The sequence below is a fragment of the Dama dama genome, chromosome 24 (assembly GCF_033118175.1).
Source record: "Dama dama isolate Ldn47 chromosome 24, ASM3311817v1, whole genome shotgun sequence".
Taxonomy (NCBI): Eukaryota; Metazoa; Chordata; class Mammalia; order Artiodactyla; family Cervidae; genus Dama; species Dama dama.
In genome coordinates, this window is record NC_083704.1 from 16,396,675 (window position 1) to 16,415,401 (window position 18,727).

The following is an 18,727-nucleotide window of genomic DNA, read 5'->3' on the forward strand; positions in this document are numbered from 1 at the left end:
TTCGAATTCTGAGTACCACGGTGACTAAAATTTTTTTTTCTTATAGTGAAGTCGAGGGCTATGGTCAATAAATAATCAGTTGTCAATAAAAATATTGTGAGCCTGGATATAACCATCAGGTTTCTTGACAAACAGCTTAGAAATCTGTCTTCAGATTTCTCATGGCTGTAAGAATTAATTAGATGAAATTTAGTTTGAAGGAATGTAAATCGCTATATATTTTATTTTTATTTCATTTTATTTTTCCTATATATTTTAAAGTGAGGATAGCTGTTAAAGATGCAAGACTTTGGGATAAATACTCAAGTACAGCTAGTTTTTTTTTTTTTGTATATTTTCATACTTTGCAGTCACATCCATTCCCTCATGTGATTCTTACTTTTGCAACTCCAGAGGAAGACCTACAACCATCAGGCCAAGCTTGGCCATGTGGTACTACTTTTCTGAGGGCAGGAAAATCCCATGGATGGAGGAGCCTGGTAGGCTGCAGTCCATGGGATCACGAAGAGTTGGACACGACTGAGTGACTTCCCTTTCACTTTTCACTTTCATGCATTGGAGAAGGAAATGGCAACCCACTCCAGTGTTCTTGCCTGGAGAATCCCAGGGACAGAGGAGCCTGGTGGGCTGCTGTCTCTGGGGTCACACAGAGTCAGACACGACTGAAGCGACTTAGCAGCAGCAGCAGCAGCAGTGTATCTTAGAATCTATACTTTAACTTCATAAACCCCAACATTTGATTTTGCTGACTTTTCCAGAGTTGATGAGGCTCCAGTTAAAGATTAGGCTCATATGAGAAAACATAAGTGAAAGTGAAAGTGAAGTCACTCAGTCGTGTCCGACTCTTTGTGACCCCATGGACTGTAGCCTATCAGGCTCCTCCATCCATGGGATTTTCCAGGCAAGAGTACTGGAGTGGGTTGCCATTTCCTTCTCCAGTGAACCTTCCCAACCCAGGGATCGAACCCAGGTCTTCCGCATTGTAGGCAGACGCTTTTACCGTCTGAGCCACTATGAGCCACTATGTTTTCTCATAGTGCCAATTAAAAAGTTTCACAGTAGAGGTGCACTTTTCAAGTGATTTGGAAGCCCTTGTCTGGAGTAGCCCTTTCTTGGCATCTGGGTGTTTGGAAAGCTGAATTATTAACCTCCTAATTTTTTTGAGATGTTGGAATCATGGCAGAGAGGGTTGGCTAAGAGTTACTTCTGTGGCCTAGTAAAACTACTTTCCTAACCTTTGCCCTCTCAGTAGCCCTTTTATTAAAGGAGATACTACATATAACCGTATAAAAGGAGATATAAATGGAGCTTCTCCCAGTCATATTGGTAGTGTTTGAAACATCTAGAGTCTTTGAAGTATGAGTTGAAATTCATGGCTTTGGGTGGGAAGGGCTATTACATTTCCCTCAACCTCAGTGAGAATTATTTCTGAAGTGTTCTGAATATTTGTGATTTAGTTTCACTCCTAGATAAACACTGTCCAGTGATTGCTTTCCTTTCCCATTTTCTAAACACAATTTTGGCTTCTAGTCATACATTTTTTGGGGTCTTCCCAGGTGATGCTGGTGGTAAAGAATCTACCTGCCAGTGCCGGAAACATAAGAAAATATGGGTTGGATCCCTGGTTCAGGAAGATCCCCTGGAGAAGGAAATGGCAACCTGCTCCAGTATTCTTGCCTGGAAAATTCCATGGACAGAGGAGCCTGGCAGGGCTACAGTCCATGGGCCACGAGAGTCAGACACGACTGAGTGACTAAGCACACAAAAGCACACGTATGTTTTCTCAGCTCAGTTCAGTCGCTCACTTGTGTCCAACTTTTTGCAACCCCATGGACTGCAGCACACCAGGCCTCCCTGTCCATCACCAACTCCTGGAGTTTACTCAAACTCATGTCCATTGAGTCGGTGATGCCATCCAGCTGTTTCATCCTCTGTTGTCCCCTTCTCCTCCCACCTTCACTCTTTCCCAGCATCAGGGTCTTTTCAAATGAGTCAGTTATTTGCGTAAGGTGGCCAGAGTATTGGAGTTTCAGCTTCAGCATCAGTCCTTCCAATGAATATTCAGGACTGGTTTCCTTTAGGGTTGACTGGTTGGATCTCCTTGCAGTCCAAGGGACTCTCAAGAGTCTTCTCCAACACCACAGTTCAAAAGCATCAATTCTTTGGCACTCAGCTTTCTTTATAGTCCAACTCTCACATCCATACATGACTACTGGAAAACCATAGCTTTGATTAGATGGACCTTTGTTGGCAAAGTAATGTCTCTGCTTTTCAATATGCTGTCTAGGTTGGTCATAACTTTCTTTCCAAGGAGCAAGCGTTTTTTTTAATTTCATGGCTGCAATCACCATCTGCAGTGATTTTGGAGCTCAAGGAAATACAGTCTGTCACTATTCCCACTGTTTTCCCATCTATTACCTATGAAGTGATGGGACCAGATGCCATGATACTAGTTTTCTGAATGTTGAGCTTTAAGCCAACTTTTTCACTCTTCTCTTTCACTTTCATCAAGAGGCTCTTTAGTTCTTCTTCGCTTTCTGCCATAAGGGTAGTGTCACTGCATATCCGAGGTTATTGATATTTCTCCCGGCAGTCTTGATTCCAGCTTGTGCTTCATCCAGTCCAGCGTTTCTCATCATGTACTCTGCATATAAGTTAAATAAGCAGGGTGACAATATACAGCCTTGATTCACTCCTTTACCAATTTGGAACCAGTCTGTTGTTGCATGTCCAGTTCTAACTGTTGCTTCTTGACCTACATACAGATTTCTCAAGAGGCAGGTCAGGTGGTCTGGTATTCCCATCTCTTTCAAAATTTTCCAGAGTTTGTTGTGGCCCATACAATAAGGTTTTGGCTTAGTCAATAAAGCAGAAGTAGATATTTTTCTGGAACTCTCTTGCTTTTTTGATGATCCGATGGATGTTGGCAATTTGATCTCTGTTACTCTCCCTTTTCTAAGTCCTCTCACAATTTCTAAATCCCTTGAACATCTGGAAGTTCATGGTTCATGTATTGTTGAAGCCTGGCTTGGAGAATTTTGAGCATTACTTTGCTAGCGTGTGAGATGAGTGCAATTGTGTGGTAGTTTGAGCATTCTTTGGCATTGCCTTTCTTTGGGATTGGAGAAGGAAATGACAATCCACTCCAGTAGTCTTGCCTGTAAAATCCCATGGACAGAGGACCCTGGTAGGCTACAGTCCATGGGATCACAAAGAGTCGGACATGACTGAGCGACTTCCCTTTCCCTTTCTTTGGGATTGGAATGAAAACTGACCTTTTCCAGTCCTGTGGCCACTGCTGAGTTTTCCAAATTTGCTGTCATATTGAGTGTAGCACTTTCACAGCATCATCTTTTAGGATTTGAAATAGTTCAATTTGTAATTCCATCACTTCCACTAGCTTTGTTTCTAGTGATGCTTCGTAAGGCCCACTTGACTTCACACTCCAGGATATCTGACTCTAGGTGAGTGATCACACCATCGTGATTATCTGGGTCATGAAGATCGTTTTTGTATAGTTCTTCTGTGTATTCTTGCCTCCTCTTCTTAATATCTTCTGCTTCTGTTAGGTCCATACCATTTTTGTCCTTTATTTTGCCCATCTTTGCATGAAAAGTTCCGTTGGTATCTCTAATTTTCTTCAAGAGATCTCTAGACTTTCCCATTCTATTGTTTTCTCTATTTCTTTGCATTGATCACTGAGGAGGGCTTTCTTATCTCTCCTTGCTATTCTTTGGAACTCTGCATTCAAATGGGTATATCTTTCCTTTTCTCTTTTGCCTTCTAAAATATTGATAAGGCTTCAACTTTATTTCACATTCAACTGTTTTGCTGTTTAAAATTTTGAGGCCTTACTGTTCCTGTTTTTTTGTCTTGGTTGAGAAGGGATATCTTATCCCTTAAGGTGACTTCTGCACATAGCTCATTCCTTCTATCACGTGTTGATTTTTCTGGTTCATCTTTTAGACGGTATGTGTGTGCTGGAATTCTAAGTTGTAAGCAACAGAACTCAGTCCAGCTAGTTAAGCAGAAAAGAGTTCTATTAATGAATAAATAGTTGGTGACTTAGAGAATTTTCAGGAGGGCCTGAAAGTCTGGGCTGATGGCTCTGCCCAGCCAAGCTGGGGGACCACACTAATAATGTTGCAGCTGCCTCAGTTTGGCACATTGCATCTCACATGCACAGCCCTTGTGTATGCGTGCAGGAAGCTCTGTGTCTCCACGCTCACCAGCTGACGAGCTTGATTAATTTTGCATGTCTGTTTTCTCATACCGCCCATATATAACTCAGAGTCTCATGTGGGTATGTTCACTGGGGGAGCTCAGGTCACCTGCCCTAGATGAAAAGAAGACTAGGTTGGTGAGTTTTTGGAGTTTGGACTTAAGTCCTTATAAGAGCTTTTTAGAAAAAAAGTTTATTTAACTTATGTCACATTTTGTTGATGTTTTCCCCTCCTCCCAATTAAACTATTCCTTTTGATTTCTGCTTCTGACATAAAAATCTGTTTTATTCAGCTCTTAGTTCCCCAACCAGGGGACTGCGGGATTTGCATTTCCCTGCAGTGGAAATGAGGAATTTTAACCTCTGGACTGCCAGGGAAGTCCCAGAAATCATTTAAATCTTTAATATAGCTTAAGTATGAAGTAAAAGTCTGACTGATTTTGTTTCCCCATATGGATGGCCATTTGTCCCAGCACCATTTACTGAACATTTGTGTTGATTAGAAATGTTAGACTTAATTGTACACTGAATATGTACATATGTATGTGTGTATGTGTATACACTGTTTCTTGTGACCTCTCTGTTCCAGCATAGACACAGCAGCACACACTAACTTGACAGATGGACGTTTCATTTGTTCATTCATTTATTTTAACAAATATTTACTAATTGCTTTTTATTTATGTAGTGCTATACAGACTACGGAAGGGTAAGACATCAAGACGTTATTTTTTTGTGTAGATGAGTTAAGACCTATCTTGTTATGGATGAGGGGGCATCTTGAAGTATTGGTTTTATATTTTTGGGACTGTTTTTAGCTTACCTTAGAGTGGGCCTCAGGCTCTAGTTTCAGTTTGAAGCTTCTTGTTTAAATTTATCCTACGGGTTTTTGTACTAAGGACTGTAGGAGTCATGCAGTCCTTCACAGAAGTGATGGACTAGCATCTCAGTACTGGGCTGTGGTGTGCACAGCATTCTCAAAGTAAGAGCCTTGACTAGAGACATATTTACCTCCACAGTTCATTACGTTGAATATTAGAGCTGGAAGGCACTTTCACAATTGAATTGACAAACTTATTTTTAGTGAACTTGGAATAATTTTGATTTATAGGAAAGCTGCAAAGATAGTATAGAAAGTTTTCGTATACTTCTCACCTGGTTTCAGTCTCCCCTAATAAAATAATTTTAGCATCACAACCTTATTTTGAGGTTTATTTTATCACTCAGAAAGTTAATTTAGTGAAGGTCCTAGTTCAAGTTGGTGGCAGAATCAGACCAAGGACCCAGTGGGTAGCCTGGGTCTGCTAGTTGATGATGTTTCACTTACCTTTTTCTGCTTTTCATGTATTTGCTCTTTTCCTTCCTCTTACTGGGTTCTTTGGGCATGGGGTGTGAGAAAGGACTATAGAGTAGGTAGTGTGCTCACATGTGTAGTCTTTCTAATTTGTGCAATAATCTTTTAACCTAGGCTTCCTCCAGTTCTTCAACACCAACGAGAACCAGGAGCAGGACGTCTTCATTTACAGAGTCATTTGATGAGGGTACACCCAACAGAGAGGTAAGTTTAGAATTTCTTCCTTAACAAACTTACAAGAAGCTTATTATGCTTCTTTTGATTAAAAAACGGGAAATTTTTTTGACAGGTCAATTATTTAATTCCTAGATCTTTTTTTAGTAACCTTTTTTTTTTTTTTTGCTAATAGTAATTTTGCTTTTATAAAGTGTGTTTTCTTTAAATACCTTAATTTGAGAGGATAATATACTTTGCCTTTTTTTTTATACTTTGCCTTTAATATTTGATATTTTCAGAATGATGTGATAACAATTTGTTCAGCATTATGTGGGGAGAAGTCCTATATTTTCAGGTTCGTGATTGGAAACACTGAAGTAACTACTGATTCCAAGTGACGTGCAGCTGGCACCATAGCTCAGATTAGATTTTTTCCAACATTTTTTTCTTTCTGTGAAGGATTTTAAGAGTTCCAGAAGTTCAGAAAATAGGGTAAAACAAAGTGCACAAATCAGTGAATTTTTATGAAGTGAGTCCCCGTGTAGCTACCATCCAGGTCAAGAAGAGGAAAACTGTCAGCCCTGTAGTGCTTCCTCCCTCCCCTACAAAAGAGTGCCATCGTCCTGCCCTTTTGATATATGCTGCTGCTTTTTTTTTTTTTTTTTAAATAGGGCCTCTTAAGTATGCTTTCTATCATAAACTTTATAGTTAAACCTGTGGGTTGTCTAATTTTTGGCTATTTTAAATTATGCTCTTGTGAGGATTATTGTACGTTTCTTTTGCTATATACTTACAGGAGGAGAAGCACTGAGTTAAAGGGTATATGTAGTTTTAACACTTTAGAAGCTAATGCCTATTGTTTTTTTCAGGATAGTTGTAGAACTTTACCTTCCTACCAGGAGTTTATGAAAGTTGTCTTTAATTTCAGCTATTCTGGTGGGTATGTAATGTTCTCTTGTAGTTTTAATTTGCATTTCTCTGATGACTGACAAGACTGAGCAGTTTTCATCTGTATATTTCATCTAATGGGATTGAGCATTTTTCATCTGTGTATTGATAACTTCTTTCGTGAACTGCTTATTTCGGGCTCTTGCTCATTTTTCTGTTGATTTATCTTTGTTTTGTTGATTTGTAGGAGTTCTTTTTTATGCAGTATGGATAGGAGTTTTTTTAATTGGATATATGCCTTGTAGATATCTACTTCCTTTCTGTCCCTTGCCTTTATTCTCTTAATGGTGTCCTTTGAGCAGAAGTTCTTAGCTGTAATGTAGTCCAATTTATCAATATTATATTTTATAGCTAGTGTTCTTCATTTCTTATTACAGTATTCTTTACTTATCCTTGAGAGTATTATCCGGTTTTACCTTTCACGTTTGAATCTAATACTCTGTTTGGAAATAAGTTTTTTCAACATGGTGTGAGGTAGGGATCAAGTTTCACTACCGCTGTTCTCCCCCTGTAGCTATCCAGTTGTTTCATTCTTTCCACACTGCTCTCCTGTGCTATCAGAAATTGTGTCCATATTTGAGTGGATTTGTTTCTGGGCTCTATTTTCTGTTCTCCTGCTTGCTTTGTCTTTGACTTGTTGTCGCACTGTCTTCATAACTATTTTATATTAAATCTTGCCTTCAGTGTAGAGCAGGTCTTCCCTGTCTTGGTTTTAAAACCAAAATTTTTAGATTGCTGGCTTAAACAACAGACATTTATTTCTCAGAGTTCTGGAGGTTGGGCAGCCCGAGATCAAGGGGCCAACAGATTCAGTATCTGGTGAGGACCCTCTTCCTGAGAGGCACACAGACGTCTTTTCATTATGTCCTTGCATAACTTTTCTTTGTTGCTTGCACCTGGGGGATGGGGGAGTGGGGAGGCTGCTCTCTGCCTTTCACTTTCTGTAAGGGCAGTAATCCCGTCACAGAGGTAGGTCCTGCTCTTTTTACCTCATCTAACTCTAACTACCTCCCAAAGGCTTTGCCTCCAAGTACCATCACCAGATGTCCCTGGGGTTTAGGGCCCAAACGTTCAGTCCATAGCCCTGCCACCTTGTTCTTCTGGAAAGTCTTAGTTATTCCTATACCTTCCCATGTAAATTTCATGTAAATTTTAGAATCAGATTTTCAAGTCTTACAAAAACTAACTCAAAACAAAACACAATGCTGACAACAACAAGAAAACACATGTATAGAGAATTTAATTGGGATTGCACTGATGCTATAGATTAGTTTGGAAAAAGTCTCAGGATTATGAATTCAGTTTTATAATCTTTTCAATATTGTAAGTAGTGTTGGACTGAGCATTGTATGTAATGCATAATTTGCAATGCTGTTATTCTGTAGGATAGATTTCTAAGAATGGGATTGCTAGGTCATAGGGTGTATGCAAATTTAAAATTTGTAAAGATTTTTTTTCCAAACTGCCTTGATGAGGATTACTTTAAAACATAATTTTTGAAAACCATTATTTAGTAGATGTTGATAGCAAAATAAAAACTTCATAGTAGTTTTTGCATTGAAAGTTAATAGTATACTGTGTCCTTAGTGTATATATTTAAATAATCTGACAAAGTTATATATGAATCTAAAGTATATGTATACTTTCTTTGCAATCTTATTTTCTTATGCATTATTTACAATATTGCATTTTTTAACTTTAAGATTTCAAGTTAATGTTGTTGAATTTAGTTTATATGTGAAAGTAATTTGAATGAAAGCTAGAGTATTGAGCAGCAAAAACACTTTTTGCAGTCAGTGTTAATGGCATTATTCCTACACTTAGTATATTGGTTGATATTATGGTATATTGGCTTACGTACAGTTGAAACAATGAAAATAACTTGTTGATTGCTACTATTGCTTTTTTTTTGTTAAAGATTTGCTTTTTCTAGGATGCTTTAAAACATTTAAATTGAATGTATCTTTACAAAATAATCCTTTCTGAAAGGGATGGTTTCAGCATTCTTTTACAGCAGGCTAAGTAAGCTAAGGGTTATTTTTTATTTTCCCCATATTCCAGCACTAAAGCTCCTGTGCTTATAGGTATAGCTTAGGAAATGGTTTCTGGTTGACAGCCAAAGCAATATCATCACTTCGTCTCCTTGTTTTTTAAGCTTTTTTAAACAACTCTAAAATATATTTTTGATCACAAAGTGAAATGTAAACCTCAGTTCAACTTATTTTGAAATAAATAAGGAACTTTTAAATTTCATGATCAAATTACTGATTAAGAGGACATTACATAAAATTATCCTTTTAAGTCACCAGAGCTCTGCCAAACTCCCTGGGTTTTTCATTTTGTTAAACCTCTGAGGTGAAGGATACTCTGTCAGTGATGGGATTCTCGCTTTTAGTTTCAAGTTTCTTTTTAGCAAAATGTGGAAATTTAATTCAAAATGCAAATATTTGCCAATCTCTCCAGAAGGTAAAGTCTGTGTTATCTAGAAAGCTTGAGAAGTAGAATGGTTTCATTATGTTGAATTTCTGGTCAATTAAATGTTTTGCCTTTTCTCAGCTATTGGGGAGAATCCTAATATGTCTGTTTTCCCCTGTTAGTAAATACTTTATGTAAATCTAAAGAAGTCTGTCTCTGGTAGCAGTGCCTCAGGCTTCCTTGTTCTTGTTTTGTTGCTAAGTTGTGTATGACTCTTTGCGGCCCCATGGACTGTAGGTAGCCCGCTGGGCTCCTCTGTCCATGGGATTTCCCAGGCAAGAATACTGAAGTGGGCTGTCATTTCTTTTTCCAGGGTATCTTCCCGACCCAGGGATCGAACCTGTGTCTCTTCGTTAGTAGGCAGATTCTTTACCAGTGAGCCACCTGGGACGCCCCAGGCTTCCTTATAGGGGTGTAAAAAGTCATCTATATGAGTGTAGACATTGAAGGCAAAGGGGAGTAGGTTGATGTGCCCTGGCACGGAGGTCTGTGGGGCTCTGGGACTCTCATCCTGCGTAGACGGCGAATCTGTCCAGGCGGCCTGATACTCTCTCCTGGGGCTCCGAGGCCCAGCCTCAGTACCCTCAGCACAGGCTTCCTGCCCCTTTGTGTTGCTTAAGTTGAATCTTTGCCTCTGGAGCTGGGTACCTTTGAGCAGTATAGAGTGTAGGATCACGTAAAGGGCTAACTAGGCAAATGAATTGCCTGCCCTCCTGCCCTCTGCTCCACTCTTAGTTTTTCTTTTTACTGAGATGAAATTCCTGTAACATAAAATGTACCATTTTAAAGCGAACTAAAGGTGGCATTTATTACGTTCACAGTGCTGTGCATCCATCACATCTGTCTGGTTCCGTGACATTTTCATTACCCTAAAGGACACTGCTTGCTCCTTAAGCAGTCATTCTCCCCTTCTCCCAGCACCAGGTGACCACCGATGCGGATTACCTCTTCTAGATATTTCACATAAGTGGATGCACATAATACGTGACTTTTTGCATCTGGTTTTTTTCACTTAGCATCATGTTTTCAAGGTGTATCTGTATTGCAACACGTGTAACCCCTGCATTCCTTTTATGGCTCAGTCTGAAGACTTTTCTAAGAAAATGAGAACATGTTTGTTTAATACCTGGAATAGATGAGTGAGAAGGGGGTGGTTTTTGGAACTGTCTGGCTTTGCTGGCTGAAGGATCTTTGAAAGTTAACTTTTCAGTGACTTAGATTTTCTCATGCATAGGATGGGAATAGCAGTACCTTCCTTCTGGGATTGTGTCAGTAACACGTGCCAGTAACGTGCCAGAACGTGCCAGTAACACGGCACGTTCCTCTCCTTGCATGATGCCGTGCATGTGGTAGGTGATTACCGAGTTGTTACTGGGGGCAGCCTGGGAAGACAAGATGGCCTGCTTCACTTACTCTGCTTAGGTCCTGTCAAGAGGGGAGGGAAACAAATGGAGCCTTATGTGGATTAGGGCCCCATGGGTGTTACCTCTCTCTCTATCTTTGCCTGCTGAACTTTTGAAGGAATGAAATTTTCACTTTCTTGCCTCCCCTGCTCTCTGATTTGTTGTCTTCTGGAGGTACTTCCTCACAGATGGGGATCAAAGTAGGCATGTCCCTTCTTTTCCTAGGAACTCGTCTGTTCACATTTTTCATATTTTAAAATTAATCTTTAGAAATCAGTTTACTTTCATATATATATATATATATATTTTTTTTTTTTTTGGCTAAAAATGACGCATAGAAAGAATGATTTTAGTATTTCAGTTGTTTGACGGATTCTGTTCTGTGAGTAGATGTCTGTTCACATATCCTGTATGCTCTTTTGCTTCTCTACATGCAGCACAAGCCTGCGGTAGTAAAAGGATCCTAGGATTCCATCCCTACCTGCTGTGTGGCTTTAGGCAGCTTCTTTTAACTTCTCAGAGCCTCAGCTTTAAATTGTGGAGAAATGAATATCCATTCTCACAGGGTTCTTGTGAAGGGCAAGTGAATTCAGAAATATGAAAATACTTGTAATTTGTATATCACATACAAAAGATCGTTATTGTACAGAAAAGAAAAAGCTTTATCTATACTCACCACCTCTTGAACAGCACAGAGAGGACATTTTATATTAAGAGTGACGCTGTAGGGAAAGAAATAATGAAGCATCAGGCTGCTTTGGACTAGATGCTTTCGCAAGCTTCAAGAAAGATATCCCCTTTTCTTTCTTATTCTCTTGATTTAAGCTATTTTTCAGAAACAAAATGCCGTCTCTTACCTCAGTAGTTGTCTTTGTATTTCCAGAAAATATTCACTGTTTCATGTGATGACCCCTAACAGGGATTCCTGATACTCTCGGCTTTTGACAGTTCCTAAGCATTTTTTTGAAATTTATTGTTTCGGGGCTTCTGAAGGTGTTGTTCTTTAGGAATTGTTAAGAATTATCTTCCAAAGTGATGGGTGAGAAGTATTTCTTCGTAAGTTTGGAATTAATTTTGCCCCTAAATGGATTGACTTTCAAAGCTGGATATGCTTTTTCTTTGTTAGACTGTTAGATTATAACCTACCTACCCTCTGTCAGTTAATAAAATAGAAGATATACCTGTTAGATTGCCTTTGATATCTATTCAGTTCTCATATTTTTTCTTTTGCTCTAATGATAAAACATGAATTAAATTAATAGGTTTCCTGATATTAAGTCAGTTGGTCGTTCCTTAAATCAATTCTACTGGTCAGAGTGCATTATTAATATCCTGTTGTTGTCTGATACTTATTTTATTTACATTTCCTCTGACTCTGTGAAGAGAGAGATTTATACTTTTATTTTTGTGCCATCCTTATCAGATTTAAGTAATTGGAAACTTTCTATTTTCTCTTTCTTTTCCCTCTCCTCCTTCATGTATTTAGGTCTTCTTTATTTTTTTCAAAAAATTTCATAATTTTCACAGCTTAAGTTTTATACTACTTTTGTTAAAATTTATTCACAAATATTTTATTCTTTTTAATGTTAATATACATTGAGTTGTTTTCTTAATTTCATTTTCAGTTTTCTTGTTATTCTACAGAAAAAATAGGATTTTTATAAATTATTACTAATCTTGTAAGCCTATAACCTTGCTGAACTCATTTATTAGTTCTATGATCCCTTTAGTGGATTATTTAGTATTTTCTTTGTAGAAGATCACGTCATCTGGAAATAGAGGTAGTTTTATATCTTTCCTTAATCTGCTGTCTTTTATTACATTTTCTTGCCTAATTTCCCTGGCTAGAACCTTCAGTTGAACAGTAGTGAAAGCTGACAGACTTGTCTCTCAGAGAGAAGGCATTCAGTCTCAAAGGGAAGAGAGAAGGTATTCAGTCTTAAAGGAAAGAGGGAAAGCATTCAGTCTTTTTGTCGTTGAGTATGATGCTAACAAGGTGTTTAGTATATTCCCTTTCTCATGTTGAGGAAGTTCCCTTCTGTTCCTAGTTGGTTGAATGTTCTTACCATTAAGCAGTGTTGGATTTTGTCAGATGCCTTCTTTGCATCTTGAGATTGACATGTGACCTTGTCCTTTACTTTGTTGGTATGATGTATTGTATTAACTGATTTTGGGTGTTAAACCAGCCCTGTGTAGGATAAGTTCCACTTGTTCATGGTGTTTAATTTATATTGCTGGGTTTGCTAGGTTTTTTTTTTTTTTTTTAAGGATTTTTTTTTGTCTGTATTCATAGGAGGTATTGGTCTGTTGGTCTGCAGTATTTTGGTGTCAGGAAAATATTGGTCTCATAAAATGCATTGAGAACTGTTCCTATATATATATATATATATATTTTTTTTTTTTTTTTTTTAAGATTAGTATTAATTCTTTAAATGTTTGGTATAATTTACTAATGATGCCATCTGATCCTGGGCTTTTCTTTATGAGAAATGTTTTGATTACTAATTCAGTCTCTTCACTTTTTATGGTTCTGTTAATAGTTTCTGTTTCTTCCTGCATCAGTTTTGGTACTTTATGTCAACCACGTTGTCTAGTTTGTCGGCATGCAGTTGTTTATAGTGTTGCCTTGTAATACTATAAGACATTTTAAGATAAAATAGGGCCTTGTAACCCTTTTAATTTTGTAAATGCAGTAGTACCTTTCCCTCTTTCAGCCTGAGATTAGTGATGTGAGTCTCTCTCTATTTTTCTCTGTCAAACAAGTGATGAGCCAGCTGGCTCCATTCTCTTGCTGAGTGAACTGAGCATCCTCAGGATTGCAGTGGCAAGCTGATCTTTTTTTTTCTTTTTAACTGGGGTAGCAGGCTGATCTTTGATGTCTTATTAAGTCTCAGGTGCCCTGAGACTTAGCAGAAATTCCTTGAATCTGTGTTGCTACTTTCCCAGTTTTCTGGCTTGATATGTGGGTTTGTTTTTTCTTTTAGCTTTTACCATCTTTATATACCCTTGGTCTTTTCAGTGCTAATTAGAGACAGGAAACTTTAGATACCTTGTCCTTTTTTTTTTTTTTGCTCTTTTCTGTCTAAAGATTGTATGTTTTTATGTGTAGTAAAATTACCCATATAGACAAAACAGGGCCATAATTCATGATCTTGGATTTGATCAAAATGATTTAACCACAGTCTGTACTGCATATTTTCTCAACTACTGCTGTAGTGGATGTTTTTTTCTTGTATTTTCTGAGTGTATTATGTACCTAATGTATACATTATTGCATATAAGAATGAAATAAATTTGACTCAAAAAAATAAGTTGTTGCTACAACAGCTATATATAAGTGTCTGGGAAGATAGAAACAGGGCCTCTTCTCTTCACAGTAGAGCTACTAGAAGGTTTTAAGCTTTTTGAAAGTTCCCTGGCTGTCCAGTGGTTAGGACTCTCCACTTTCACTGCTGGGGCCCAGGTTCAGTCCCTGGTTGGGAAACTAAAATCCCCCAAGCCATGTGATGTGACAAAAAAATAAAATCCCAAAGATTTTTAGGGTCTGTCTCCTAAAAGAGGATAGAGTAGTACATACGGGATATACTAATTCATGACATACAGTGGATGCTAGCTAGCAGATGCCTTAGGGCTGGCATTAGGACTTAATTTTCTCTTTGAACGCTGGTTGAGGAGGACAGGAAGGGTTCTGTGCTGCCAGAATTTGTTTTAGTGCTACAGGCCAGAGGCTAAAGTGGGGCTCACAGCACTCATGAAAGGGGGCTGAGCAAAGCTTTTCCCAGCTGATGCCTAGAGCTCTCTGTGGCCCACTGTGAGAAGCTGCTGTCTCTAGGGAGGCTTTGTGACCCAGAACTGAACCATACCTCCCGTGGGCTCAGTGACTGAGTCTGTGATAACCTCTGCGTTGCCATGGGGCTGGAAACCCAAACTGGGACCCAGGGAGTCAGATCGACTGGATAAGGAGGGACGAGCACAGAGGGAAGGAGAAGGGTAATGCCTTCCTGAAAAGGAGCCTGTAAATGAAAATGCTAAAATAAATGCTAAAAAGACAACCAATAAAAACAGGAATTGGGATATATCAGTTTATTCCAGGTGAAATTAAAACAATTAAAAGGGCAGTCTGGACAAGACTTTGAAAAACAAGTATCTTCAGTAAAGATAAATGAAGTAATAATAATGTCCTGAAAAAGAACAGAAAATTGAGGGCAAAAAAAAAAAAAAAAAAGCAGGCCCCAAAATGGGCTAGGTAGAGAAAAATAATTAGAAATGCAATTTTGTTACTTGAGTGTGTTTGTGTAACCCCCACCATCAAAAAGTTCATTTTAATTATAATTTCTTACACATCTAAATCATGATAGTGTTTTGGGATATAGTATACAATTTATGAAAGAAAATTATGCAGACGAGAATGTATATCAAAAGAGCCATCAATAGTATAATAGAATTTATCCTTAAAACTTATTACACATTTGTTTTAAAATTTTCTACTGTATATATTGGAGAAGACTATCTGTATATAAGTGCAAATAAATGGTTAAAATTTCGTGTGTTTATCTGCCCCATAAATTTCCATGCTGTCTTTTTCTGTCTATTGAAATGAGCAGCTCAGTATTTAAGACTTTGTGTCTTTACCATTAGTTGTTCTTATTGGTGTAGACTTCAATGCTGAATTGCCAGACGTGCTGTGTGCCATGGTGCCTGTTGCATATATCATTTGTCTGTCGAAAAGCCAGTTGTTTAAAGTTGAGTTTTGAGGTCCAGAACAGCTCACCTCATCTCCCTGCACTTTCCCAGGAACTTACTGTTTCTGTGAGTGGAGTGGTGGTGGTGCAAGGCCGCTAGCGTATTGTACGTGCTTGTGGGATGAGAACTTTGCAACATGCCCTTATGATTTGTTTTTCATCCTTTATTTTATGTTCATGCCTCTGCTCATTACCCTGAATGAGACAGCTCCTAGCCGGGATGATAGCAGAGCCTGCTTTTCTCTCTGAGTATACTATCTTTGCTTTGGATTCCTCCAAGCAGCCTAAAACCCAGACTGAAAGTGTGGTGAGTCCTTCCACCGCTTTCTGCGTTCCCTGTGTGGGGAAGCAGAGTAATTTGGTCATTCTAGAAGCATATCTCATGTTGCTTGTCACTGACCACCTCTCAAAGCATCTTCAGTGCTGTGCTGCTAACCTTGCTCTAAAAAAATCAGAGCGTAAACTGCTGAATTCTGATGGCTGGTGTGTGTTTTGCTAGCTTTTAACAGCAACAAAATTTAACACTGTGTTCATTAATATAGCAAAGAATACTTTCACTTGGTATGAACTCTTAAGTTTTCCTCCCTAGGGAATGTTTGCTCATTAACTAAAAGAGGTATGTATTGCTAGGAATCTCTGTTCTATTGGTAGGAGGCCAAGAATATTTTGAGATGTGACTCACATTTTTAGGAATGAAAAAATCATTGTATATAAATCCATAATTAAGCAATATTGAGTAGGCAGGTGGAGTCTACTGTAACAAGTAGTTGCATCTTATTTTGGGAGACTACCAGTTTTCTGTGTATTTAACATTTGAAAGGAAAAAATTACCTCTTTATCTTTCAGTTGACTGAATTCATACAATTTTGAATCTTGTGTATAATTCCACTTTGGAAAATTTGCTAAATTAGTAAATTTAGCAAATTAAAACTTAGATGTTTGATTGCCAAGTAAGGATAGCTTTTGGTGTTAGAATGAACACCAACTGAACTGGGACTGAGGTTTTTTTTTAAACAATAAGAATTGGTTTAATTTATTAAGCAGCTGGTGATGAAATTAGAACATTTCTGTACTTACTCATGGGGCTCTCCACTTGGCTCAGTGGTAAAGAATACACCTGCCAATGCAGGAGATGCAAGAGACAGGTTCGATCCCTGGGTTGGAAAGATCCTTGGAGGAAATGGCAACCCACTTCAGTGTTCTTGCCTGAAAAAAGTTCACGGACAGAGGAGCCTTGCGGTCTGCAGTCCGTGGGGTGTCTCAAAGAGTCAAACACGACTGAACGACTGAGCACGCATGCACATACTAATTCATGCAGCCTGGTCTGCATGTGGCCAGTAGCAGCCCTATGTTACCTTCTAAACTTGGTTTTAGAAAAGAAAGCAGCAGAGAGTTCTTGTGATGCCTTAGCTTGGCACTCAGGAATAGAGGTGTCTTCTTGGTTCTGGGCTACCAGTTATACCTCACTGTTTTCAGTCCTGAGAGGGAGACAGGAGTCCCAGTTAGAGATAACTTATTACCAACTTATTTTAAAAACATAAAATGATATTATACTTCATGTAGTAGTAATGGAGACTTAAAAAAAAAGAACTTCGAGGTCCACTTCCATAAGTACATAAAAACAATTCATATTGAATACTTATCCTATTGCAAAAAAAATGCTAATAATCTTAAAATGAAGGCTTTAGAACTATTTAAAATAAGGTAAGTAGGCTGAAAGTCTATGATGATCTTATTTACATTTTGTTTTGTTTTTGTTTGTTTAGGTAATAACATTTCTCCTCACATAAAACCGTGGTATAACCTTACAGCAGTTAAAAGTGATTATTGAAAGATGTAACAAATCATAATTGAAGACAAATCTGGCAGGGAACCTGTGTGTACTTTTAAATTAAATGCACTTTAGAAACATTTTCTCATTATCTAAGAATTGCCTCCAGGAGACAGTGTTGGTGACCCTTGAGTATTGACATGTGTTGAGCTGGTTTTTTGGGCTTCTGTCTGCGGGGAGACATTCAGAAGTCTTCTTGCACTGAAGGAAGTGCTGCATAAGGGGTTAAGAAGCAATCCCTGAGCCTCTACTATCAGTCAGGCAAATTGTAGGGTTCTTGCTCTCTGAACATTTGTAGTTTAGTATTGAGACGAAAATGTCAAAATACACGTAACAATTCAAAAGAATTAAGGCTTTGTAGAAGAAAATACAAGCATAGGAAATGTGTTAGTCCCTCAGGCCAGCCATAGGAGGAGGCTTCACAAAATAAGAGGCATTTGAAAGTTGAAAGATGAGAAAGAATTTGCAGGGCAGAAATGAAGAAGGCATTATACATAGTGACAAATCTGTAATTTTTGTTTCTAGAGATTCGTAACTTAAATTTTCATGATAACATAGTTCAGTACTTTCTTTAGTTGTTTTGCATTTATTCGGATATATAGTATTTTTTGCAATTACTCAGTCATGTCCGACTTTTTGCGACCCCATGAACTGGGGCTTTCCAGGCACCTCTGTCCGTGGAATTCTCCAGGCAAGAATACTTGAGTGGGTAGCCAGTCCCTTCTCCAGGGAATCCTCCCAACCTAGGGGTCAAACCTGGGTCTCCCACAGTGTGGACAGATTCTTTACCATCTGAGCTACCAGGGGAGCCCAATAGATAGTATAGCAAGTAAATTAAAATATAGGTACAGGAAAGAAAAGTTTTTAAATATTATGCTGTTTGTTTGGTAGAGTGGTATTTCAAACAGTTGTAGAATAGCTGTTTTTGTATGGGCCACAATAACGTGCCAGGTTTTTTTTAACTACATAAGATAGAATATCTTATGGAGCCCTCTTGTTTGCTTTCTCCACAATTTAACAGTCAGTTACTTTCCTTTTTTCCCCTTGATAAATAAAATTTATTTTGTTTCATTTTATTTATTAAAGTTCTATTCTTGAGTAAACATCTTTTTAATATTCTGTGCAACTGAATATGAAGTATATATAAAGCATTTTTACTGCACATAGATAATTACTTTTCAATTGCCTGGCAGAGAGACTTGCTGATCTCTGTGAAATATGTCTTTTATTTTAGAGTGTGTAGTGTAGGATATTTTTAGGGCTAGATAGCATTAATTATAATGTTGTACAAATGTATGCCATGTATCCAGCTTCTAATTCTTTGAAATGGCAGAGAAGAGGAAGATAAAAGTTAATTCTATATCCCCCTAACCGTTCTCCCCTATGTAAGTTTAAGGAGGTGTCTTGGACTGATAAAATTTGATAGCTCTTTTTATGTTAGAGGGACAAGGTGTTTAAACTTTTATGAGAGAAAAATTCAAACATATAGCAAGAGTGGAAATAGTAATAAAAATTACATAAGATTTCTTGTCCTTCCCCCAATATCCATTGTCAGCAATTAATAACTCGTGGCTATCTTATACCCTCACGCCTCCC

The 18,727-nt window shown here is 38.1% G+C and overlaps 1 protein-coding gene across 6 annotated transcripts in view; it reads left to right on the top strand.

The window, feature by feature from the left end:
• The window catches only part of GOLGA4 (golgin A4), a 112,673-nt gene that overhangs the window by 10,729 nt on the left and 83,217 nt on the right, over positions 1 to 18,727 (top strand). For 4 of the 6 annotated variants that reach the window (XM_061127751.1, XM_061127754.1, XM_061127753.1 and 1 more), the window contains exons 2-3: positions 5,691 to 5,780; positions 15,509 to 15,607. In XM_061127751.1, the coding sequence (XP_060983734.1) occupies positions 5,691 to 5,780; positions 15,509 to 15,607 (189 nt within the window). The remainder of the gene's footprint in view (positions 1 to 5,690; positions 5,781 to 15,508; positions 15,608 to 18,727) is intronic. The other 2 variants (XM_061127755.1, XM_061127756.1) reach the window with 1 other exon arrangement.